Source organism: Phytophthora sojae, assembly GCF_000149755.1.
Source record: "Phytophthora sojae unplaced genomic scaffold PHYSOscaffold_9, whole genome shotgun sequence".
NCBI classification, from domain to species: domain Eukaryota; phylum Oomycota; class Peronosporomycetes; order Peronosporales; family Peronosporaceae; genus Phytophthora; species Phytophthora sojae.
The window spans coordinates 2,971,306-2,989,719 of NW_009258123.1; the positions used below are offsets into that span (position 1 = coordinate 2,971,306).

At 56.7% G+C, this 18,414-nt stretch overlaps 2 protein-coding genes across 2 annotated transcripts; one reads left to right on the plus strand and one right to left on the minus strand.

Moving 5' to 3' along the window:
• Positions 1 to 8,748: 8,748 nt before the first annotated feature.
• Positions 8,749 to 11,123, plus strand: PHYSODRAFT_247167 (hypothetical protein; the record flags this gene model as incomplete). The annotated part of the gene is made up of 3 exons (XM_009536863.1): positions 8,749 to 8,880; positions 9,046 to 9,849; positions 10,017 to 11,123. 3 exons carry the CDS (start codon positions 8,749 to 8,751, stop codon positions 11,121 to 11,123), a joined length of 2,043 nt encoding a protein of 680 aa, XP_009535158.1.
• A 5,484-nt stretch (positions 11,124 to 16,607) lies between these two features.
• On the minus strand, positions 16,608 to 18,006 carry PHYSODRAFT_338963 (hypothetical protein; the record flags this gene model as incomplete). Its single annotated transcript, XM_009536864.1, has 2 exons — positions 16,608 to 16,715; positions 16,798 to 18,006. The coding sequence occupies 2 exons, from the start codon at positions 18,004 to 18,006 to the stop codon at positions 16,608 to 16,610; spliced, it is 1,317 nt and encodes a 438-aa protein (XP_009535159.1).
• Positions 18,007 to 18,414: the final 408 nt, after the last annotated feature.

An 18,414-nucleotide genomic window follows, 5' to 3' on the forward strand; every position in this document is an offset into this window, starting at 1 on the left:
ACCTCGGGCGCTGTAGGTGACCACAGCGCTCGCACTACCTTCGCGTCGGCAGTGCGTGGTGAGCTTCGTACGCCCTCACCATTTCCGGAACGTCCTGCAGCAGGACGTCCCGTGGCTCCCATGTATCTTGGTGGGGCGGAAACCCTCTCCAACGAATACGATAACGAACCGGCTGCCGGTTCGTTTTCGGGATACTATGGTTCACAATACGCTCAACAATCCAGCGTGTTGAGCCGCGGGCATCGCGGATCGGAGGCGGCGGTGGTGGGAACACGCCCCGGGTATGGTCAACCTGGGGTTGACCTTGGCCCGACGCTCGAGGAGCGGGTCGCTACTGTGGAGCAGCTTCAGAGCCGTGAGTTCGCCGCTCTGAAGCAGGAGATGGCGACCCTGAGAGCTCAAGTTGCTCAGGCCTCGCAGACCGCGTCGGACATCTCTGTCGACGTGGGAGGTCGCGTCGTGCGCTTGGCCCAGCGCGTTCACGCGCTGGAGCAGAGGTTCGCTCCCGCTGGGGCTTCCGCTTCGGGCCAGCCGAGCTAGGCGGCTCGTGCTGCCGGTATGGCTTCAGCCGCCCGACGTAAAAGGTCGGATGGAGGCGCATGCTAGATGGAATATCTAGCGTGTAGGCGTTGCCATGCCGTGCCAACACCGTGAACGGCCCGATGAAGCGCGGAGCGAGCTTGCTCGCCCCGAAGTCGGAAACTGCATGTTTAGGCAGGTTTTGAGTTGCTAACAAAACCAATGAACCCTTCTTGAATTCATTAGTGTTGCCCCTGCCAACGTTGTCTGCGTTCAGCTTCTGTCGGTCGACAGAAGCTGCAATAGCGTCTTGGACAAACCGAATGACGGCTTGTCTGCGCTGCACGAAGTTGATTGCGTCCGAGCTGAACTCGTTCAGCTCGTTTCTAGCAGTAGGCCCGGCCTCTGCGTTCGTCTTCGCGGTGTCTGTGCCCTGCACAGACCCGTTCTCCTTCTTCTTCTTGCTCTTGTCGGCGTCTGTGCCCTGCACAGACGCGTGCTTCTTCTTCTTGTTGCGCGTAGTCGCGGCTGACACTGTGCAAGTGTCAGCGGCATTCTGCGGCTGCTGCGTTGCAGTCGTAGATCCTCCTCCACTTAAGGAAGGAGCCACCATCCCGAGTAGACTCGGGAGGCGTGGGTGCCTGATGGCATTCACGTAGAACGGTGTATGCCCGGTCGAGGCATGCACCGAGTCGTTGATGGTGAACTCCGCCATCGGCAGGCACTCGCTCCAGTGTTGGAACGAGTGAGCGTACGTCTACGAGCACGCGGTTCACGCGCTCGGTCTGCCCGTCCGTCTGAGGATGGTCCGCAGTCGACATCGAAAGTTGACTCCCAAGAAGTGTAAACACTTCTTGTCAAAGGTGTGCAGTGAAGCGCGGGTCCCGATCCGACACAATGTCGATCGGCATGCCATGGTGGCTGAACACCATGTCAACGAACAGACGCACCGTCTGCTTCGCAGTCACTTCAGCGGGTACTGCAGCAAGATGTACCATCTTGCTGAAGCGGTCAACAAAGACCACAACGCCCGTGTTCCCCTGGCTGTCCGGGGGATGACCGAACACGAAGTCCAAAGACATGGACTGCCAGCACTCCCGTGGAGTTGGTAGTGACTGCAAGGGAGCCTGCGCGAAAGGCGCAGGCTTCACACGTTGACAAACCTCGCAAGCATGGACGTTCTTACGCACCCATTTATACTGGTGGGCCCAGTAGAAGTCTCGCGTGAGAAGAAGGTATGTCTTCTCACGGCCCGGATGCCCCGCAGTCGGTGCATCGTGATACTCATACATGATCCTGAGTCGCAGGTCATGATCATTGGGCACGACAACGCGGTCCGCGTTGTCGTCGACTGCACTGTAGAGTAATAACCCGTCGTGCACCCGATAACGGTGTGCACGAGCACGAAGATGCTTCGGCAGCTTCTGACGAGCTTGGTCAGAAGGCGCTGAGCCGTAGGCCAGCAAGAGCTTCGCGTCCGCGTCGTGCGCGTACGCGACCTTCACGTCGTCCAACAGTGACGACGTTCGGGTGCTCGATCGCATGGCGTCAATGGCATTGACGTCGGCATCAGTCGTGGCGTAGTCAGGTCGACGCGAGAGCGCGTCGGCCACCACATTGAGTCTTCCGGGTTTGTACTCAACCCGGAAGTTATACTCTGCGAAGAATGAGAGCCATCTCGCCATCCGTTGCGAGATGTGCGGCGACTTCACAGCCGTCCGCAACGACGCGTGGTCTGTATAGACGACGAACGGTTTGCTTCCGAGTAGATACACTCGGAACTTCGCGAGTGCGTACTTCATGGAAAGGAGCTCCTTGTCATGTACCGGGTAGTTGCGCTCAGCTGGCTTCAGCTGACGCGATTGGTAGTAGACGACACGATCACGACCCTCGTGATCGTGCTGCATCAACGCACATCCGATTGCGAAGTCGGATGCGTCACACACAACGTGGAACGGGCGATCTTGGTCGGCCACCGCCAAGATCGGCGCCTCAGTCAAGCCCCGCTTGACTGCATCGAAGGCCTGCTGACACTCAGCAAGTCCAAACCCACTCGGCGTCCTTCTTCAGGAGCTGTGACAGCGGGCGTAACATGCCCGCGTAGTCCTTCACGTACTTGCACAAGTACGTGGCCAAGCCAAGGAACTGCCGCAGTTCCTTGACGTTCGACGGCGTCGGTCACTCATTGATCACTCTGACCTTCTCAGGGTCAGGGCGGACACCGTTCTTCCCAACGAGACAGTATCTCGCTCGCCCCGAAGATGCACTTCTTCAGGTTCGCATAGAGCTTGTGCTTGCGCATGAGCGCAAGCAGCTTCCGGAGATGCACCTTGTGCATCTCAACATCGCTCATCCCGTCCGCAGCCCAGCTGTGGACGAACACATCGTCGAAGTAGCTCGGTGCGAAGTCGCGCACCGAGAGCAACAAGTGCGTCACGCACCTGTTGAAGGTCGCAGGGGCGTTCTTCAGACCCTGAGGCATCACTAGCTACTCCCAGAGCATGCCGCTTGGCGTGCTCACAGCCGTGAGAGGGATATCGCTCTCACGCATGAGGATCTGATAGAACCCATCGCGCAGATCAAGAGCACTGTAGATAGTGCTCCTGATCTGCGCGATGGGTTCTATCAGATCCTCATGCGTGAGAGCGATATCCCTCTCACGGCTGTGAGCACGCCAAGCGGCATGCTCTGGGAGTAGCTAGTGATGCCTCAGGGTCCAGGAGCTGTGACAGCGGGCGTAACATGCCCGCGTAGTCCTTCACGTACTTGCACAAGTACGTGGCCAAGCCAAGGAACTGCCGCAGTTCCTTGACGTTCGACGGCGTCGGTCACTCATTGATCACTCTGACCTTCTCAGGGTCAGGGCGGACACCGTTCTTCCCAACGAGACAGTATCTCGCTCGCCCCGAAGATGCACTTCTTCAGGTTCGCATAGAGCTTGTGCTTGCGCATGAGCGCAAGCAGCTTCCGGAGATGCACCTTGTGCATCTCAACATCGCTCATCCCGTCCGCAGCCCAGCTGTGGACGAACACATCGTCGAAGTAGCTCGGTGCGAAGTCGCGCACCGAGAGCAACAAGTGCGTCACGCACCTGTTGAAGGTCGCAGGGGCGTTCTTCAGACCCTGAGGCATCACTAGCTACTCCCAGAGCATGCCGCTTGGCGTGCTCACAGCCGTGAGAGGGATATCGCTCTCACGCATGAGGATCTGATAGAACCCATCGCGCAGATCAGGAGCACTATCGGCGTCTGCGCCGGTATCGTCGCATCGTTCAGCTTGTTGTACGCATGAACGATGCGCCAGCCGCCCTGTGGCTTCTTGACACAGAACGTCGGAGCACTGTGCGGGGATTTCGATTCCCGCACTTGTCCAGCTTTGCGACGACTCTCAAAGAAGTCGTCGATCGCCTTGACCTGCTCTCGCGGCAGTGGCCACTGCAGTGTGACACAGTACTTCGTGCCCGGTACGAGATCAATCTCGTGCTGGATTCCCTTGTCCTGCGGAAGCTCCGCAGGGATCTCTTCTGGAAGTACGTCCGGATCTCTTCTGGAAGTACGTCCGCGTACTCCCGTAAGACCTCGTAGTAGGGACTCGTCTTCAACGAGTCCCAGCTCTGCTCTTTAAAGCGCTCCTTCTTAGTCTTCGCACTGAGGGTGTCCTCACTCTCAGTGGTGGTCTCCATGAGGAACTGCCTCAGTTCTTCATTCTCGCTCTTCGTTCTCTCGGCGTCCGAGAGAATGCATATTTACTCGATGCGTCCATTGTGCAAGTCACGCGCGAAGCGCTTCCAGCTCATGACTGGAAGCGAAGTCAACTCCGACGCTTGCGTCGGAGGATTAGCGAGAGTCATCTCCCTGTACCGGAACCCGGCACAGGTACGCGTCAAGACGTTCAACGTCTCGACGTCCAGCTTCTCAGCCTCCGTCTGCCCGGTAGACATTTCTTGTAGCGTCTCGGCCCCAGGCCGAGACTTGCCCAGTGACCTTCGCATGCGCCGTCTTCTTGTTTTGCGGAGCCCGGCTCCGCTTGGGTCTTGACCTCGTCCAGGCCCAGCCGTGGACGGGTGTTCTTCTTCAGTACCGCCGGCGGGTTTATCCCGCGGGCGAGCGACTTCAAGCCCGGCTGCACGACAGCATGCAAGTTTTTCCGGTGCGAGACGTTTGCAACCGTCCGCACCGCCTGCAGCGTCGGCTCCCGGAGCCGACACGCCATCTTCACCTCCACGCCTGTTATTGGCGGAGTCCTTTGTTACAAAGGGTGCGTCGACTCCGGGAGTCGACGCGAAACTTCTTTTCGCAGCGCCGGTTCCCGGAACCGTCGCGACTTTAGTACCTCGACGCCAACCATTGGCGGAGACCCCCATTACGGAGGGTGCGTCGGCTCCCGGAGCCGACGAATCAAATTCACCCAAGCCATCGACTCCCGGAGTCGACGGCGTTACGTCACCTTGGCTCTTATTATTGGCCAGACCTGAACCAATCAGATTCGCGTCAGCCTCCACGGCTGAGGCGTGTGACTCGCCTGCGTCATCCGTGCCCCTTGAGGCCGGAGACTCTTCCTGATTCGCTGAAAAGCGGGTGTCGACCTCCGAGGTCAACACATTTCCGTCATTAGCTGTCGGCGGTAACGCCGACGCTAGGTGCTCTTGCGCGCGTGCTCGCGCGCGCCCAGGGTGCTCCGGGACAGCGGCAATAGGCGCTGTCTCGAGTGGGGAGTCGCGCGCACCTGTCGGTGCGTGCGTAGCGGCAACAGGTCCATCGCTCACTGTTCCACTGTCGCGACCGAAGCACACGAGAGTGCGCTTCTCCCAATCGATGACCGGATCATGACGTGCAAGCTACGGCATACCCAATACAATGTCAAACTTATCGTCCAGATACAGGACGATAAAGGTCTCGACAAATTCTTGATCTTCATACGTGAAGCGCACGCGTACCATGCGTTTCTCGGTCTTCACGACGGCACCCGTTGCCAGTCGTACTTCCAATATACTTCGAGGTATCTTTAAATCCTCGAAGTCAAGCCTTGATAGACTTCGCAGTCTTCGACGCGCCAGAATCTACCAAAGCACGGAGAGAGCCGCTTGCTCTCATCGAGTTCACGTTCAGGATGACAAGGTCAGGTTTGTCATCTTGGTTCTTGCAGTGAGAATGAATCTCACTGGGGGGCTGCAGTCCTCAGTGTCGCGTGTCCAAGGTCGACACGCGGAACTGCATTACCAGTAGGACGCCCCGCGCCTACTGGCGTCCAGCGTTTTTTTGTTTGGCTGCGACGGTGCTCGGCACCGCCGCGATAGCCACCCTGCTGGTGCACGGGGGCCGTGCACTCCCGAGCAAAGTGACCGACTCTACCGCAACGGTAGCATCGCACATTGTTTCCCTGCGACTGCTGGGGTCCAGCAGTTGCAGCACTCGAGAGGTCCATGGGTTCTGGGCCTTCCGTCCTCACTACCGGGCGTGGCTGTGGCCTCGGCACATGTGCATGCAGCTTAGCCTGCCGCAGGCTAAACTCCTCCTGCATTGCAAGAGTAATTGCAGCTTCGAAAGTACTCGGGTACTCACGGAAGAGATAGGTCTTCACAGGCTCATCTCTCAGTCCCTTCATGAACGTGACGACCTTGGTCGCCTCATCGATCGGATTGGTCACGATGCTCGAGACCAAGTACCGTGCTCTCTGAGCGTAAACATGGACATCATGCTTGCCCTGCTGCAGGCCGAGGAACTCCGCCCTCGACCGGAACTCGTTTTGTGGTGGCTCAAACGCTCGTCTGAGCTCATCCTCGAAACTCTCGTACGTGCTAAAGCACGTAGGATCCGAGAGTCGGCGTTCATACGCCCAACTTCTTGCGTGCCGCCAAGACATGACATGGCGAACGCAACCTTCGACAACGGGTCGACGATACGTCGAGCCGCGATGGCTGTGTCGAGCTCGACAAGCCAACGGAAGAGAGGTTCACCCTCTCTTCCGACATAGTTGCTCACATTGAGCTTCAGCGATTGCGCGCGTGGTGTCGTCCCGGACGACACCGCGGTAGTAGCAGCAACATCGCATTGCTCCTTCAGGATGAAACCCAGAGCAACACCGTGTTGCTCTGTCGGCGTTAGCGTACGCAGCATCGTAGCTACAGCCGCCTCACCAATGACTGTTGACAGTTGTTTGAGGGCCTCCCACTCTGGATCCGACAGGTGGGGACAGTCAGCGCGTGCAACGTGAGTTGCAGGCGTAGTGGAGCTTTCCATGGGCACCTCTGTATCCATGGGAAGGTTCTCAGCTCCGCGTTCGTGCGGTGACGTACGAACTCAGGTAGTCGGTCGTTGGACGGACTACAAAGTGCTACCAGGTGTAGTGGGCCTACTTTGGCTCACTACTTTCGCTTACACGTGTCCGCACGTGTATGAGGAAGCGTAGCTTAGCTTAAATTAGAGTTAATTATACTCGGGCCTCCGAGTATAGATTAATCTAAATAAACGATCCAAATAATGTTTTTGGGTTAAAATGAGAACTGCTATTTTGTTTTTATGTTTCTGACTTCCTCTAAATGTAATATTCTAAACTGGGAATCTGCCAACGGCTGGTTGGCAGAATTCCAATGCTATGCATGTCGCTCATTAGCTAAGAGATGCTGCTCTCAGCCAATAGGAATCCTAAGTCTCTATGGACCACCCGTCGTATGGTCGTAAATGTATGTAGCATTTGGTGTGTCTACACCAAGGTCGAGAAAGTCTTTCGAACCTCTAACAGACGTCGTGTCTGTTAGAGTTACAAGTGACTGTAGCCACTTGTGCGTGTAACCCTGTTACAGTAACTGCATCTTTGAAGTGTCCAAACCAACACTCCAGGCGGTTGTTGGTGTGGACTTTGAAGTGAAGTAACGTGACTCGATGGTGTAGGACCCACATTTCTTGGCAAGTATGCCAATTTGTCTCCATGTAGTTGAAGAATCCATCGAAGCCTGTGCGTCCACACAGCAACTGCAAAGAGGACCGATTGATGGAATAGTCATCAGCGCTCTGTGCGTAGATCATGTTATGCACAAGAGCATCCACCGCTTCATGATCTTCTGGCGACAATGTACCGTACTCTGGTTTTGTGGAGAAGCGCGAGAATAAGATTTGTTCTCTGAGAAAGGCGGCATAACCGATCGACCAAAACTCAAGGGGATCGACGATCGAGAGAAAGGCGACGTGAATAAGACTGGGATTGCGGAGATCGAGAAGGTTCGACGAGCGATCGAGGCACCGGGATGGTACTCGCACGTAGGCGGGGTGTGGAACCAGGTAGATTCAGCTGATCGACACATGGAGAGTGGTGATGTCTCGTCCCACACCGATCCAAGGGGCGTGGTGCGAAGAGCGTATGTCGAAGGCGAAGGACATCATGCGCGAGGGCAAGATCAACGAGCGATATCGTAGAGTGGGACGGCTGAAGACCGAAGTGGACTGGTCGCGATCGAGGGCTGATCGTGGATCGCTGATCGCGATCGCTGATCGCGATCGCCGATCAGCCAAGATGGGAAGCACATGGGGGCGAAGCCAGGACAAGAATCCAGTAGTTGTTTAGTTGTAGGATGGTAGGTGAGATGGTAGCGGTAGAGAGACACCAGCTAAACATAAATCAGAGCAGAATTTGCACCGAAGAGCACAAGTCCCCTAAAGTCGTCAAGTCCCAGGAACTACATTGGCCTCGGCAAGCATCGACACTTTGGACAGTGAGCTAGTGGTACGGTTAAGACTGGATTAATACATTGGCCAGCTTGACCTACTCTAGCGATCTATTTCTTGTGTGCGAACCCTCGATCGACCGGATACTGCTTGGCCGGCGATCGTTTCTCCTCTCGATCAACCTCGATCCCGCTATAGGAAGCAGCAAGCAACTCAGGAAAGGAATGAACATACCCGGAAAGGCAACTACAGGCCTTGGATCTACTCCAGGCCGACCGATCGAAGCGATGAACCCTCGATCGGAGCATACACTCGGACGCAGAGCGAAGACTACCGCGCTGTTCCACAAACTATCCCCGCGTCACGCCAAGACACTCGATCTTCACCAAGTGCTGCATCTTCGGAGCCCCGAGAGAGCAGATCCAGCCCGCCGATGGGTACACAAGGTGAGAACAAGTTCAGCCGATCACGGATCATTGGAGAACCCCCTCCGTTAGTCGGTGTCTGGGCGCTGGTGGGAAGCTCGATCAGGCCTTAACCAGATTTTGGCCGATCCCGCTACACCACAATGGTGCGCGTGCCCGGATCTCTTGGGGACTCCGGATTTCACCGTGAGTCCGTAGAAGATGCGCAAGTGAAGAAAGAACCAGGGGAAGAGGCGTCGTCGGATATCGGATCGACGAAGACGCTGCTGAACAAAGTAAGATCCGCGGATCGACAGAGTGCTCGGAGGACTTCTGTCGACGGAATCGAGGGCGATCTGGAGACAGATCTAGAAGACAAACCTCAACATCCTCCCCAGGTCCCTTCGGGGACCCCGGTGGATCTTGGTGCGAACCGAGATTCACTTATAAAAAAAACTAAGGCGGGATCGGACCGATACGCGTTCGCTGACTCGCCGATCAGGCTCGATCCGGGCTACCTGGACGCGATCGCGGACAAGGCCCAGATCGTGAGGAAGAAGCTGAGAGCGCCAGGCTTGGACGACGAAGATCCCAGACCGTCGGCGCTCGACTGGTCTGAGGCTGACCTGGATCGTCAGTATCACTTGGAGGAACTGCGAGACTTCTTGCGTCAAGATCCTGTCATGGTGGTCGTGCGGCCAGAGCAGATCGACGACCCGAAGGGCCCGATCTCGGCCCCCCGAGTGACGGATAACAAGCTGATGGCGGTGAAGAACCTGCTCGGGCTGTTGAAGGAAGCCGGCTTCGTGGCTGGCGCCTTTGAAGCGAACGATCTTTTCGATCAAGATGTGACCCAGACAGCGATCCAGACATTGGTCGACAAGTTGAGACCTTTGGTCGACGTGATCGCGGACAGTCCGGACCCGAAGGTGCCAGATGTAGTTTCGCCAGCTCCCGCGTCGTCGCCGCGGATGGAGTCCACTGGGTACCGATCGTCGTCTCCTTATGTCTCCGCAGCGGAACATGTATCGGATACGTCGTCTGAACCTCAACGGATGTCCCTTGGCCCTTCAGGATCTGCGATGTTGGACGCACGATCACGGAGTCAACGTCAGGAACGCATGCGATCAGGACCTCGGAAGCAGAACCCCAAGTCGACCGATCGGACCACCAGTGCCACCGGATCGGATGAGTCGAATGGCAGACTGGAGTCTTACTTTCAGGCTGCGATGACCCGATTTCCGAAGGAACAACAGGCCACGGTGGTAACACCTACTCCAGTGGTCGACGACAACGTTGGATCGCGGGACGTGGAGATGGAATCAGCCGGATCACCGGATCAAGATTTCTCCCAGTGGGAATACGATCCGGACGATATTGATAATCAAATTGCATTACACTTTTAATAGCGCGAGTTGCCTGGCTAGCTAAGGTGTTGCATCCGGACGATATTGATCTACCGAGTTCGGCCCCTGCTGCGGTGGCCACCGCTGCCTCAGGATCCACTGGGTCCTCCTTGATCCAGCGTGCGCGGATTTCGGCGATGTCCGATCTTAAGGAGTTCAGTGGCAAGGATCAGGACGAAGAGAAGTGCCTGACCTTCGCTGATCTACTGACGGGCCCGGCGAAGAACTGGTACCGCCAGCTGGGCCGATCGACGCGGAACAAGTGGAGCGATCTACTTCGGAGTTTCCAGATCCAGTATTGTGGCCTGGGAGTATCGGTCGCTTGGCAGTATTACCATTCTCGCAAGAGATCAGATGAATCGCCGTTGGAGTACCTCTATCGACTGAATGTGGCGGCTCTGCGTGCGAGATTGAAGATCAAGGACGGAGATTCCAAGGCCCGCCGAGAACATGTCGAACACTTTATCGAGACGCTGGGGCGATCCGAAACTGGCCGATCAGCTCCCCTATTCCGGCTTTCGGACGCGGAAGATCTGGAGGAAGTCCTGCGCGCTCGAGAGCGCGCGAAGAGCAGACAGAAGCGATCTGCCTTTGGATCGAAGTATCGTCAGAAGGTTCCGACCTCAGCACCAGCTGCTGCAACCAAGCGGGCAGTGCGTGCAGTTCAGATCGCGAGTCAGGAGTCTGGATCGGACACAGGATCGGACGGATCGGACTCGGGGGGTGATCTACGTCGCGTTTACCTAGCGTCGGCCGAGGACAAGTCTCGCAACGCTGGGGGCGACGCGACGAAGCCGGATCGAAGCAACCAAGCGCAGATCAACCATGACCCACCTCGATCGGATCCACGATCGCGATCTTCACCTGACGGATCGGAGCAATCAAGCCGCTGCTCACACTGTGGATCGCGGAAACACACCGATCTCGATTGTTGGAGTCGTTTGACGTGCGAGAAGTGTGGCAAGAGAGGTCATCCGGCGGATCGTTGCCTGTTCGTGTGCCGTGGATGTGGTGAACTACACGAGATGGGCAAGTGTCCGATGGAGGAATTCTACAACCAGATCCGTCAATGGTTCAACCCGGTGAAGCACGCTGGCATGTTGCCCGCGATCGCCGAGAAGATGTTAAACTAGGACGCTCGCCGGGTTGGAATCCGGTACGAGCCGAGCGTTCTAGGTACTGCATCTATGCATTCGTGAACAAGAACACGGTAGATCGAGTAAGTGGACGGACTGATCTACGCGGTAATACATGTGATCTGCATGCGAAATCTACCGCCAAGGTCTTAAGTCTACATCGATCGGACGACTTCAGCCGTTCTGACGCCGAAGTGCCCTTGGATCTCCAGTCTGGAGAAACGCGGGGCTATTGGAAGCAACGCAGACCGGAATAATGGTTCAAGCCAGCTGATGGAGAAGTGACGACCGAGATCCCGGAGCGTGATCCCGATCGAAGTCTGCCTCGCGTCAGCGAACACCGCAGATATGGCGATGTGGTGCCCGATCTCCTTCCTGGGGAGTCCAGGGGGTACGGGAAACATCATTCGCCAGGTAAGTGGTTCCGTCAGGCCAAGATCACTGGCAAGATCAACAATGAGAAGTCGATCTTACTCTTAGACACCGGCGCCGAGGTGTCCATCGTGGACACCGCCTTTGCTCGTAAGGTGGGGTGCTATGTCGACCCGAGTCAGGGCCAGGAATGTGTGGGGATTGGCGAAAGCGTGTACATGACGGAAGGAAGGACCAGGATCAAGGTTACGCTGGCGGGATCGCTGGTGTATTTCTTTGATATCTGGGTTGGCGATCTATCAGGACAAGAGTCGATCCTGGGTATGGACTTTATGGTCCCAGCGGGGATCCGCCTCGATCTTGCGGACGGCGCCAGCTGTCTCCCCGACGAAGTCAAGATCCAGCTTAGCGGACGGCGCCAGCTGTACAACGACAATGTCAGACACGTATGTGTGTGCAGATCGCGATCGGGGATTCGATCGAACTTCCGCTACGAATGAAGGTGACGGATTGAGAAAAGCTATGGATCACCCGTGGAGATCGCTGGGTGCCGACCGTGGTCAGAGGACCCGGCAGAATCAGATATCTCCAGGTTACCAACATCAGCGACAAAGACCTCGTCTTGCATCGGAACGAACGGATCGGGATGTGGCTGGCTGGAGATCGGATACCCCGGATCCCGGGATAGGTGTCGATCGGATCTCGTCGATACATGGAATGGCAGAATGTAGCCTTTCAAGCCACGACAGATGACTGGCCGACGAACCAGGAAGCGCCAGCGGGACCTCCAGTACCGGCGGTCGAGCGACCGACTTATCCAACGCCCCGAGCCATTCTCCAGAGACGCAAGGTATCCCCGATCGTCGATCGGTCGACGGTCCATCCGATCCAACAAGCGAATCGGAGGCAATGAGCCCTGATCCGGGGGCGGCCGTCGTTGATACTCTTAGATCAGGGGGCGGACCGTTGCAGGACATCGACGTGGGCAACGCGAAGCCGATCGCTCAACGCGTCCGGAAAGTTGCCCCTCAGTTCGTGGAGAAGGTGTCCGAGCTGATCAAGGGATTACTGTCAGCCAAGATGATTCGGAAATCTCGATCACCGTGGGCCTCGCCGATCGTCGTGATCATCAAGAAGAACGGCGTGGATATCCGACTCTGTATCGACTATCGGCTCGTCAACAGTCTAACCAGGCTGATGGTATATCCGATGCTCTTGATCAACGATCTGCTGGAAGATCTGGACAAGGTACTATGGTATTGCTCTTTGGACATGGCTAGCGGATTCTGGGTGGTGACAATGACCGATCGAGCTCGTGCGATCTCGGCCTTTATCACCCACATGGGTCTGTTCGAGTGGAACCGGATGCCGTTCGGCCTGAAGAACGCCCCTCAGATCTATCAGCGACTTCTCGACGACGCGTTGTATGGGTTCACCAGGATCCCGCGATCGTCGGACTGTGAAGTCACTACGGACTTGATCGAGTCAGGAGAACCAGAAGATCCGGGGCGTCTATCAGTGCTAGGTCGCAGATCGTACATTGATGACATTCTTGTGACGGCCGGATCATGGGACGAGCTGTGTGATCGCGCGGATCACCTGCTGGACGCTTGTGATAAGTGGAACCTCTCGATCAGCGTGGAGAAGCGCTCTTGGGGGATGCGTAAGGTGGACTATCTGGGACATCGTGTGTCGAACGATGGGCTGGAGGCCAATCCGAAGGATCTCACGGCTCTGACCGATCTGCCGTTCCCCGGATCGCTCCGATCGGTGCAGTCATTCTTGGGAAGTCTCAACTACTACAGCCGTTTCTTGGAAGATTACGCGATCTACGCGGTGATCCTGTACGAACTGCACGAGGTGGACTTCGCCGAGCTGAAGAAACGCCCCGATATGCGCCAGATCCTGGATCATCAAGTACCGAACTTAGTGGATACGGACCCAGTGAACCCCGATCGAACTCCATCAGTTCCTGAAGTCGGTGTAGCCGATGAACGCTGGATCCGTGCTCATCGTGCCTTTTCGACCCTGAAGATGAAGATCGCGACGACACCGATCTTGCGGCACTTCGATCGCGATCGGACTCCGGTCGTGATTGTGTATGCGAGTGACTGGGCGATCTCGGCCGCATTGATGCAGGAGCACGACCAGATATATCATCCCGTTACCTTCGCCAGTCGAACGCTGAAGTCGAATGAATTGAACTACAACGTGGTGGAGAAAGAAGTGCTGGCGCTGTTCCGGATCCTGGACCTGAACTATAACATGCTGGTTGGACGATCGATCCGGGTCTTGACCCGACACTCCACGTTGGTGTGGCTGTTCCGATCTCCCGGTCTTCAAGGCCGATTCGGTCAGTGGGCTGCACTCCTATCGCCCTGGACACTGGAGATCACGAAGTGCACCAAAGGAGAGAACAAGATAATGGGGGCGATCGCCGCTAGTATTACGCCTCGATCGGATATGGACGACGCGTTGATCGCGATCGCGCCGAAGAAAGAACCCCGGCGGAAGATTCAGGCCCCGGTCCCGACTGTACGTGCGGACGAAGAGCACCTGGTGATAAGTTTCGATGGATCTGCCCGCGTCAAGCGAGGCGGGGGTGCGTACAGTGCGATCTTGTGGAAGTTACCCGTATGGAGTGTGGTGAAGGCACGATCGGGCTATGCTGAAGGGCTGACTGTTAACGAGGCGGAGTATCATGGTCTGTTGTTGGGTTTCGACCTCCTTGACGGCATAGATCGAGTCAGGTTAGTGGTCTGCGGTGACTCCAACCTGGTGATCCGACAAGTACGGGGCGAGATTGACCGCAAAGCACCTAAGCTGACATTGTTGAAGCAGATGCTGCTGGATCAGCTACGGAACTGGCCAGATCACGAGCTGTTACATGTGAAACGAGACTGGAACGGAAGTGCGGACAGCCTGGCCAGTGCAGCACTCCAACGTGAAGGGGGCGTCGTCGTCGAGGAGGATGCCGATCATGGGGATCTAGTGACACTGAACCGACTTGACGAGATCCTGGTCGTCCGGTCGGATGATTCGATCGCCCGACTATCGCCGATGACAACCCGATCGGGCACCCGATCACGGCCGAACCCGACCGTCATGCAGGAGGAGTTCGTGCGAGGGTTGCGGATCGATCGGATTCGTCGAGCACATGATGAAGAAACGTGGATCGCGGGTATGAAGAAGTATCTGAGGAGAGATGTGGCAGATCTGACACAGGATGAGGCCCGATCCTATGGCAACCTCGCAGCGGACTACGAGATCGACGGTGATAATCTGCTGTTCTATTGCCCACCCTCCAAGCGATCGGAGGCAGATCGTGATGGACTGATGAGACTGGTGGCACCGGAGACGCTGCATCAAGATATTCTGCATCACTATCACTCCACTCTGGAAGGTGGACACCAGGGGATCGGGCGTACCTACCAGCGGATCCGCGATCATTTTCACTGGAGAGGTCTCTTCAGGAGTGTGCAGAAGTACGTCGGTGAATGTATCGACTGCGAGACCGGCAAAGGACGACCCACGATCAGGGGCAAGTCGCCGGCGAACATCCAGGCGACATACCCGTTCCAGATCATAGCGATGGATCACATACCTTCGCTGCCGAAGTCGTGCAAGGGTAATACGGAACTATTGATCTGGGTCGATCTGTTCACGGGATACGTGATCGCGAAGGCCAGTTCGTCCCGAACGGCGCAGACGATCGCCGAGTCTTACGAAGAGTGCGTGTTCCGGCGATTTAGTGCTACCGAGGTGATCAGGCATGATCGCGAACCGGGGTTTATGGCCGACTTCTTCCGCGCCTTTAACAAGATCCTGGGTATGCGTCAGCGAGCGACGATGGCATATCGACCTCGAGCTAACGGTACTGCAGAGCGAATGGTATAGACGGCGACGAGAGCCCTGAAGATGTTCGTGGAGGATCTGGATCAGAGAGATTGGGATGAATACGCAGAGCGATTGACCTTCGCGATCAACACGGCTCAAGATCGAGTCCGTGGAGACTCCCCTTTTTATCTGGTGCATGGTTGGGATCCTCGATCGACGCTCGAGGCGACGATACCTTTGGGTAGTACTCGGACTCGGGATCGGAACCCTCGACGGTGGCGTTATCGGATCCAGAGGCACTACGATCAGGCTCAAAGTCAGGTGAATGCTCGCCTACGCGAGGCGATCACGGATCGGGCCGATCGACACAATGAAGAAGTTCGACCGCACTCGATCGAAGCTGGATCTCAGGTGTGGCTGTACCTGGATCGTGTGAAAGAGGGGTATGCCCGGAAGCTGGCTACGGTCCGTTCCGCGTTGCGGAGAAGGTGAACGAGTACACGATGAAGCTCCAGATCGCTGGTACAGACTATCACCTGTTCCCGATCGTGCATGTGTCGAAGCTGAAGTTGGTCAGAGACTTCCCCGATCGACCGCAGATCGCGCTCACGGTGAACGAAGCAGATCGACTTGATTTTGACGAAGTCTTACTTCCGGAGGACAGCTGGGCCCCAGATCGAGACGCGAACGAGTACGAAGTGGAGAAGATCACGGATACGAGAACACGCCGCAGGACTCGGTATGGCCGGACGTATCGAGAGTTCCTGGTACACTGGAAGGGTTATGACGAGCCTGACTGGGTTGACGAGGCTGATCTCAACTGTGGAGCTCTATAGTACGAATTCCTTCGAGATCGCGTGAACCGGAACCGATTCAGCGCGATGCGGTCTCACGAGGAAGAGTGAGATCGGACCGCCAGGGCGAGCTGGTCGCCTTGGTGAGCGAGATGGATGACGGATCGACGGGGAGGCCGTCGATCAGAGGAAGGGGTTGTATATGAATGAGTGTGTGCATGAGAGTGCAGATCGGAAGGTTATGGAGCGATGGCAAGGTGTTATGATGGTGGATCTTAGCTGATCGTGCTGGAATAAGTGGATTGATCCAAGACTGTTGACACTCGGCAGAGAAAATGAAGTATTGCAATGGGATGGATTGATCAGAAGACGTCGGGCGACGATTAAAGAGGATCGGCCTCCGAATGACTACGACCTCGGGTGAACTGACTAACCGACAGGCTGATCGCTGGAGCCGACCGTGTGAGCTGGACTGATATTACGGCTGCTGGGCGCCGACATTGGGGTTGAACTTGTTGCGAAGACGAGGGATCTGCCGGGCTGGGTGGTCCTGAGCGGTACTGGTTTCGCCAAGGATCGTGGGTGTCTGCCTCGATCAGAGCTGTCCGAAGGTCGGTCGGCTCACATTGATGCTGGGTGGGGTCGCCGGCGTTCGCGGCCCGGGATACCACGCCAGGATACCAGGTACCAAAGTCCCGCAGGTGAACAGGGATATGTAGGAAGAACGGATCAAGCAGCAGATCGAGGTCCGCCCACATATCACGCATCACTGGCAGTACATCGCGGAGGAGTCGCCGCCACCGATCACCGACACGGATTCGCCGTGTTCGACGCTCTTGATAGTACTGATCGCCGACGGGGTCGGCATCGCGCTGGGTACCAGTGATCGGGAGGTGATGAGTGGCCTCCCAGAGAGCCTGCCGGTTCCGCTCCTCGAATCGCAGGTATGCGTCCGCGATCCGACCCAATCTAGTGCCGTTACGCCGATGTAATGCGAGATCGAAGGTCAGAGGACCTCCCGGGTTTCGAAGGACCTGCCAGGGGCGGTCAGCCATCAGAGCCGTGATGTTGGGGCTGGTGATCAAGTCATCTCGATAGCCTGTTCCTTCAACAGGCTGTACGGCACCACGAACCAAGAGCGGAAAGAGCCATCCCGGAGGAACGGGCAGCTGGCGGACCAGAGTCGACTGAATCATGGCAGTGATCTGCAGCTGGCTCAACAACATCGAAGGCCAAGGCTCGGTGTCCGCTTGGGTCAGTACCCTGGGAGCGTTGAAGCCAGGAATCATGGTGCCGATCGGGAATAATGGCGGGATCAGAGGACGTGGCCCTGGTGATCCAGGGGGAGAGCCGGGCGGCGATCTCGGAGGAGACGATCGGGGCGAACCACCGGCAGATCGAGGTGTACCTCTGGAGTGTCGGGAGTGAACGGAGCCTGATCGAGAGTTTATCGACTGGACTGATGGCGATCGAGATCGAGTAGGTGGGGCGCGACGAGTAGGCGAGGAGGATTGACGACGACGGGCCTCCGATCGAGACCGGGTCAACGCCGCCAGAGCCTCCTGATCGGTTCCCTCGGACTCAGATTCGTCCTCACCAGAAGCGGGCTCATCCGAAGCCGATCTGTCCGCGTCGGACTGATCAGCCTCGGGAGATTGGTGCGATCGACCAGACTCCGCTTGATCGGGCTCTTCCTCTTCAGGCTGTTCGTCCGGGATCTCGATGATCTCGCGTCGATCGGGAGGGGGTTGATTCTCGGGTTGCTCTTGAGTAGGCTGATCGCGGCCCTGATCAGAAGGAGGCTGTCCCCGTTGTTCCGCGGGTTGATCTTCAGCTGGACGTTCTTCGTGGGGCGGTTCCTCATCGTTGTCGGGCATGGAGAAGGAAGGCGATGGAGATTGTGGTATCGGAAAATGGAGATTACCGGAGCGATTGCCCGTCGCCCAAGAATCAAGGTACAATAATCAAGGAGCAGTCAAGCGCGAGTTGGAGTGGCTGCTTTGGTTAAGCTGGCGACATTATCCTCGTTGGAGTGACAGGTAGTGGCCGGAGCCTCGCCAGGCCCTAATACAACCCCGAACGAGGCTTCATGGTGCCTACTTTTTGGTACAGATGCATTTAGTTACGTAATTCGGCCGCACTTATTAGCCGCGGTCGTCATTTGATGTATCCGGGATCGCCTCATTGCGGTCGTTCACACTAGATATTTGTATAGGGACATAGGACTCATCATAGGATGACCAGAACGAGGCCCCCAAGGCCTCAGAAAACTCAGTAATAAAAAG